The sequence below is a fragment of the Rhagoletis zephyria genome, unplaced genomic scaffold (genome assembly GCF_001687245.7).
Source record: "Rhagoletis zephyria isolate East Lansing unplaced genomic scaffold, Rhagoletis_zephyria_1.1 Rzeph_scaffold_01822, whole genome shotgun sequence".
In the NCBI taxonomy this organism is placed as follows: Eukaryota; Metazoa; Arthropoda; class Insecta; order Diptera; family Tephritidae; genus Rhagoletis; species Rhagoletis zephyria.
In genome coordinates, this window is record NW_016158906.1 from 79,671 (window position 1) to 87,159 (window position 7,489).

A 7,489-nucleotide genomic window follows, 5' to 3' on the forward strand; every position below is an offset into this window, starting at 1 on the left:
TTTTTTTTTAATCTGTTAAATTTTTGTGAGTTATGCACAAGATTTTAACTTTGACTTATATGGCTTATGTTATACATTCAGCAATATCTTTATAAAAAATTAACCTATTAAACCGTCCTGGATATTTTTGAAATGGACAAAACCTACTCCCCCTAAAATATAGCTAGCTTTGATTTTTTTGAAATTACCGTTACGTTGGTGGAGCCCATAAATATCGGGCTTAAGGAGCCTAAGCCCAATGTGTGTACCAAATTTGGTCGAGATCGGTCAAGTAGTTTTTGAGATACACATATGTGATATATGTATATATATGTATATTTTCCTTAACATTTTTAAAAGCCTAGAAAAATTTCGATGCGCACCCAGTGTATGTATGTACATTAGAGCGGTCCAAAATAATTTTTTTCGAGATATCGTTTGGGGCACCTTCCAAAATTTTTCCTCTTGCCGAAAGAGGTTGTGGTACCAAAACTTACGTTTATAAGTATCCATTTGGAGGATGCTCATGCTGCTCGTATTTTATTATAGAAGTATTGTGTACATATATTAATCAAACAATTGGTTATGTAAACTAAGAACATTTCAAATTAAAATTATCTATTAAAGTATCACAAGCTTCAGTTGTCATTATAAAAATCAACAATATTTTTTCCAGTTTCACAGCGATCCAGTAGCGCATTTCAAGGTCATTGAGCCCCCCTGTATTGGTTGCAGTAGAAAACTGAAAGTTGGTATATATATTACAGATATCAAAAGGAAAAAACTAAGGGGGTGCCCCGTTTTCTAGGATGAAATTTTTTTCTCCATACAAAAATTGGACCACTCTAATGTACATACATATCTACCTAAAGGATTATCTTTGCTGAATTGTTACAAAGCCTACATATAGCATTTATATGTATGATCTCGGTGAATTCCTTATAAGAAAGCTAATATTTATGCTATCGTTGAATGTTATTCTAAATAATATATACACATTTCTTTTGGTAAGAAATTATTATTCGGATTCACTAAATATTGAAAAAAAAAATGTAAAATTGGGAACTTAAGTGAACGAGAATGAATTAAATGAACTATGTCACCTGAGTAATTTGAATTAGATCATCGATCATGGAAATGAACTCTAATGCAAAAGTAGTTTAAAGAAAGCTGAAATATTTGATACCTGCCCCGGGTATATAAAGTTCGGTTTCGCCAGAACTCCTACCTATTTACTTGTTTTTGTTATAGTTTTCACATAAATATCGAAATGTAACAATGCAATAAAAGAGTTTTTATTGATAGATTTTATTTTTACCTTTTTCTCTAATTACTTACGGATTCAAAAAATGGAAATATTTCCGAAAACCATTCCAATGGATAAATTCTTGTCTGGATTGGAAATTGTGATTCGTTTAATGAAGTAAAAATCTAAAACGAACACCTTTAATTGTTTCGTTTTATACATAAGTAATTTGTTAGCAAGAAACAAAACCCGACTTCAATTCTCATATAAAAATTTAAGAGTACAAATGATGATCGGATCTAAACCAAACTAGTATGGGACCATCTCTGAGGTACCACTTTTCCTTTAATAAAGGAATTATAGAAATCGGTTAACGTGATCGAAAGTTATGCGGTAACATACATAAAACCAAAAGAAAATATTCCGACGACGAGATACTCTCCTCATTTTTTTGAAGCCGGTTTTAAAATGGATTTTTATCAAGTAAAGGCCAGGTCTTAAGATCTTAAACGGGTATATTCAGAAAAAGTTATTTGCAGATGCCTATATTTTAGATATCCGCTTTTTTGAATTTTCATTCAGTACCTTCTTCTCTCCACTTCTAGCACATTTTGTTGTTGTTGCTGCATGGACTACTACATACCTTGTAAACAAACCGATCGAAATCATTATTGTAAGAATTGTGGCTGCTACTTTGGACGCGCAATGAAGCATTCAGCCATCAAACCGAAAACGATCGAAAAATCATGAGATGGTTGCACCACTACACATGTATTCCTTTACAGCCAAGAAGGCCAATGACGAAAAAATCATAAATTTTTGCCACTTTTTCTTTCTCAAGAAAACTCTCGATAATAAGAACATAAAATAAATATAAATAAAAAAATTATATTTTGGTATAAAATGTATTGCAAATATTTACGTGAATAAATGTAACACGTAAATGTACTATATTTGTGTACGTACATACAGGCATACATATGTAGATATATATGTATGTACATATATAGTATATATATTTCTGAAAAAAATAATATAAACTTTTTGTACTAAGCTTTTAAAAATACACATTTAAATACTCCGATAAGTCTACATGCACGATTAATATGTATATTGTAAAAGTGTTTTGGAAAGAAAATTGCGTTTTATTAATTCTCTTGTCTTGGATTGGCAAGATGGTCAATAATTTAATGAAATAAATATATACAAAAAAAAAACGTTTAGCCATCGATCGTTCTTCGTACGAATTTGTGGTTTTTTTATTATTTTTTAGTTTATTGTATTGAGCAGAGTAAATAAATACACTTTAAAAACTTTTTGTTTGAATTCACTCATATTAAGAGGGGAAACCAGTTTCCCTACTTAATTTGTTTAAATTTACACACCGTGTTAATACAATTACGCATAAAATGTTCAAAATTGATTAAATAGGCGCACTTAATATTTATTAATAGTAAACAATTTTTGCATTCAAAAAGTTTGCAATTTTTAACATTTCATGCATATATGTATGTGCACATTTTTGACATCTCATGCTCAAAAGTCCAATCTTGAACATCCTATTTGTATATTTACACAGATTCTGATTGAAAAATAAACACTTTTTATTAGTAGTTTTACATGCACTTTTTAGAGTGTAGCAATGAAAGTTTTCTCTATCTGAATTACTTAGCACATTGTGGAAGTTGAACTTTTTTTGAGTCAAAACCTTATACATACATAATATGCATATCGAGAACGAAAATAGCTATCGAAATAAGTTTAACAGTATTTCGAAGCTTTTTGACATTTTGAAAATTCAGGAGAGATAGAATGATTGGATAAAAAAAATTGGCTAGACCTTTCAAATGACCTTCGAAAGAGGCGGTTGTATTTCTTTTTTGTTTGATCCGAAAACAGTTTGCAATGAGAAACATACATATTAGGTTGATCCAAAGTTACAAACCTAATGAATTTATGGTCTTAAAAGTACCTATTTACTGAGCAGAAAATTCTCCTATTTGGACAAATTTTTATTCTAGTTGTAAAAGATGTCGGTGGGCATTTGAAATTATCATTGTTTTCATTAAAAATATTATAACTATTGAACCGTTTGAGATACAAATTTTTTCTAGGCGTATTCTCTAAAAAATATCCCTGAATTTGGTCCTCGTGTGAGTTAACAACATTGGGTCACGAAAAATCAGCATAAGCAATATACATGAAAATTTCCAGTTATTGTATTTCTCGCTTTTAAAATCTACGTTGCCAATGTGTGAACCATTTGATAGAACTCAAACAAGAATCTCGGTATAAAAAATTTAAAAAGTTGGCAGCATTCTTATGATTTTTCACGGTGTGGCAACTTTTGGTTTTGTGTTGTGTGTGCCGATTTTTCTACAAGAGCGGTTGTTTTATTAATTCTGAATATTTTTTTGAGCTCTTATATCCAGAAGTAGTGTACGTATATGTTTGAAACGTTTTAAAATGTTTATGACATATATATAAATTTTCACGCCAAAAAATTAAAAAAGTTAGAAATCTATTTTTGAAGGTCATTAGAAATTTTCCATGTCAAAATTCCTAAAATGCTGTTAAATTTATTTCCCTAACTGTTTTCGTTCTCGAGATATTAGATTTAGTCACAAAAAAGTTTACTTTCCACACTGTGTGTTGTAAAGTTAGGCAAACATTAAATACCTTATGAAAGCCTTATTAAATGATATCATTGGCCAGTTGATCAGTAATATGGGGAAGCGCCCGAAACAGTAGGCGACTCATCCACACACTCTCTTCGCTACACTAGGGGATAAATTTTAGTTGACTAGTCTAACCTAAAACTATACATATGTGTTTTATAGTGACCCGATTTTTCCAGTTCCGACCAATAACTAATACATCATACTCAGCTCGGCGTTCTAACCATTTCGGTATACATTTTCAGGGGTATATCTCTTACTCTCGTATTTACAACCATTGGACCAAAGTTATTTATAACTCCAGAATAGGTTAAGAATGCTCAGAAAGAAGTAGAAAAGCCTGTGAAGAGCGGTGCCTTGAGATTCCATACAGTGGCGGAATACGACTTGGATTCATTGAATATAAATGTGTCGGTAGACGATTAATTAATAAAACATATTTTAAAGAACTACCTCAAAGCCAATGAAGTTTTCCATGCACTTTATGTGGAAAAAACACATTATCGTAGAAATGGTATGGAGCTCTTGAAAATCAATATTATTCGATCGGAAAACTCTGTTTCTCTTCAGGAGATTTCCAAAAAAATCCCAATTATTTGTTAACAATTTTTTATTACGAACCATTTATTTATTGTAGGTACAATGGGTTCCACCATAAAAAATCGGTAGTATTAATAAAAATTTAAATAAACAATTGGGTATTTGGGAAGCCTGCTAAAGAGAAACAGGGTTTGCATACCATTCTTACGAGAAGAGAAAACTTCATGGGCTTTGAGGTAGTTCTAAGTATAAGTTTTTTTTAACAAAAAATACGGGTATTCTGTTTTTCCATTTAAAAAATCCAAGGAGGTGAGAGCTTAAATTTTTAATATTTTTTGGACCAAAATGTTTTAAAATTTTTTGGAAATCCTGGTGGTGCATGCTATTTACTTGAGAATCTTAAATCTCATCACTTTTCGTTTTTTATAAGTATTAATTCTTGCCCAAAAATTTTTCTGCGCGCCTAGATATGTGTTCGCTTTGTTTTCATATTGTTTGTGGTGGCATAAAAATAGCAACACAAATGTATGCGAATGTTGGCAATCAGTTCGGCGGGTGGTCCGGTGAATAGAATTTTCATTTTATGCCGCAGAGTAGAACCCCTGCCTTCTGGGCACCGTTTGAGATGAGTCGTTGCCGGTTGTTAGCCGATATAGCTCATCAGTGTTTTGCGGTGCTGCTGCTACAATTTCATAGTTGATGCACATATGTACATACTAACTACTGTATACACATGTGTGTAGAAGCGGTTATTGCCGGAGCGTTTGAGCGACAAGTGGGCACATAAACTCTCGAAAATGGGCAGTCACACAACCAATCGAGTACGAATCTGTTGCCACATAAAGACGGCTGCTAGCTGGTTGCGCTCAGCTGCTCGCTTTTAGAGAATCAGTCTATAGCAGATCGCTCGGAAAGTTACACGTACATAATTATTTATTTTTATTTTGCGGTTGGCGGATTGGTTTTCACAAAACCGAAACGATTAAAAAAATTAAATATACTTGGATTAGAATTTTACCTGAATTCGTGCATAAAATTACAATTATACAAAGCGAGAATCTATTAGTATAATTCTGTCCTTCACGCTCTAACGCGTTGTGTTTTTCCAAACTCAGTTCTGTCTGTCATACAGCAGATTATGGTTCAACCACAACAGAAGCTGCCAATCGTCCCACAGCCAACATACTTCGCTGTGGGTCCACAACCACACGAGGTCACTTGTCCCTATTGTCAGGCCACGGCTAAAACGGTGATGCTACGACCAATATTGCGCTGCTTCAGTCGACGTCATTACTGCGCCGAGTGCGGTGAATATTTGGGCACCTATCGGCGACCGCAACTTTGAACTGATTTCTGGCCTCTGATAGAAAATTAATTAAAACAAAGTACTCGAATATATGTACCTACATACTTACATATGTATGTGCATATGCATACATATGTATGTACATTATGTTTTATCTGAACGCTTTCAACAATTTGTATATTCTATTTTATATTGTAATTGACCCTTAGTTTTATTACATTTAAACCTGTGTATCTAAATAAATATATGAAATGTAAACAAAAACAGCATAATGAGAACGTTTTTGAAATTTTAGTAATTTTTGCAATTCAATAGAAGAATGCTTTGTGGGTATGCGTGTATGTACATTAGACCGTATCACGTATGCATAGGCACGGGTACCATATTTACGGCAGCCGAATGCGGAACAAAGAATAGTTCGGTAGTTTTTTTTTCCACAAAAGCTAACAGATCTTAAAACCTTCTTGAATTATCCTAGATTTTTTAGCACTGAAACATGATCCTTATTTGGCATGGATATATTTTTCGACCTTTGTGAAAGCAGCGCATACATACAAAAATATTCATTGGTAAAATCAAAAACTTGTAGGATATTTTTCAATATATTTGTGCTTTCTTCTTCTTATTTGGCGCTGCAACTGCCTAAGCGATTTAGGCCGAATTAAACTAAGCACGCTAGTCGTTTCTCTTATGTGCCAACTGACGTCATGCATACTGAATATACTGGCTGGCAGGACGTCAGCTCCAATAGCTTTATTTGCTATTGTTGTTCTAATAAGAGGTCTCCCTGGTCTCGAAACCTTCCGTAAGTCGCTTAACATTCTGGTAGAATTTTCGGCCGTTTTTCCTGCCGGCTAGTATTTCAAGCTCTTCGCACTCACGTATTTCGTCCTCTCTCTTCCTTTTGCGTTAAATACATACCGCTTCCCTCTTCAGTTCGTTATAACGGTCCAACATGGCTCGCGTTGCGCCGGATCGCAGCGTGGCCCTGTAGGTGTGGCTCGCTTAAATCCTACTAATTCTTCGGCGGCGGTACCTAATGAGCGGGGAATGCGGTTGCACTGCACGCGTATGTCGGTTTTACCCCAAGTATCACCTGGTATTAGATAAACCCCAGCAATATGTTGTGTGCTGGGATTGGAACCCGTCACTTAAAAACACAAAAGAAAGCTTAAATTAATCGGCGGATTAGACTACGGATAACGGACTGAGGCTTTCAGCCCTTGGTTTCAGTAAGAAAATATCCCTTATCATACATGGCTCCGAAGCGAAAAACGTGATACAAAGTCGATCATGTTGTGATAGATGGAAGGCACGCTTCAAGTGTTTAGGATTTACACTGTGAGGCCCAAACATCGACTGGGATATACAAGCAAAGCTAATCTTACAACAGACAGCCAATTTATTCGCCACTCGCTTCTCACACATGCCCCAACAAACCAATTTTCACCAAACTAACATATGTGAGCAGTGCAACCACACATAATGCTCATTACGTGCCACCTAATTTTGGTTTTCAATGAAAGATTTTAAATATACAACCGCCTTAAAGCATGCATCCTCAAATCCTGGTTTCAAACTTTGTGCGAAAAAAATCGGAAAAGTTTCGTCTAAATTCCAAACTTTTATTATAATTTCTAGAAAAAATATTGATATGCAGATTTCATGTATGTATACATAGATAATAAAGTGTAAGATTGAAGTTTCTAAAACATCGCGTTAATTTTTGATTTTTTTTTT

General features: G+C 33.9%; 2 protein-coding genes across 2 annotated transcripts in view; both read left to right on the forward strand.

Annotated features, from left to right (window-relative positions):
• LOC108365270 (uncharacterized) overlaps nucleotides 1-2,555 on the forward strand; it is a 4,621-nt gene extending 2,066 nt beyond the window's left edge. Inside the window, exon 2 of the mRNA XM_017619266.1 lies at nucleotides 1,831-2,555. Within this exon, the coding sequence (XP_017474755.1) occupies nucleotides 1,831-1,975 (145 nt within the window). The 3' untranslated portion in view covers nucleotides 1,976-2,555. The remainder of the gene's footprint in view (nucleotides 1-1,830) is intronic.
• A 2,553-nt stretch (nucleotides 2,556-5,108) lies between these two features.
• LOC108365271 (uncharacterized) lies at nucleotides 5,109-5,965 on the forward strand. Its single transcript, XM_017619267.1, has one exon. It carries the CDS (start codon nucleotides 5,582-5,584, stop codon nucleotides 5,786-5,788), a length of 207 nt encoding a protein of 68 aa, XP_017474756.1. The 5' UTR covers nucleotides 5,109-5,581; the 3' UTR covers nucleotides 5,789-5,965.
• The last annotated feature ends 1,524 nt before the right edge of the window (nucleotides 5,966-7,489 follow it).

What these genes read in the sequence shown, in the direction of transcription:
- LOC108365271 (XM_017619267.1), top strand. Translation starts at nt 5,582, where the DNA reads ATGGTTCAACCACAACAGAAGCTGCCAATCGTCCCACAGCCAACATAC.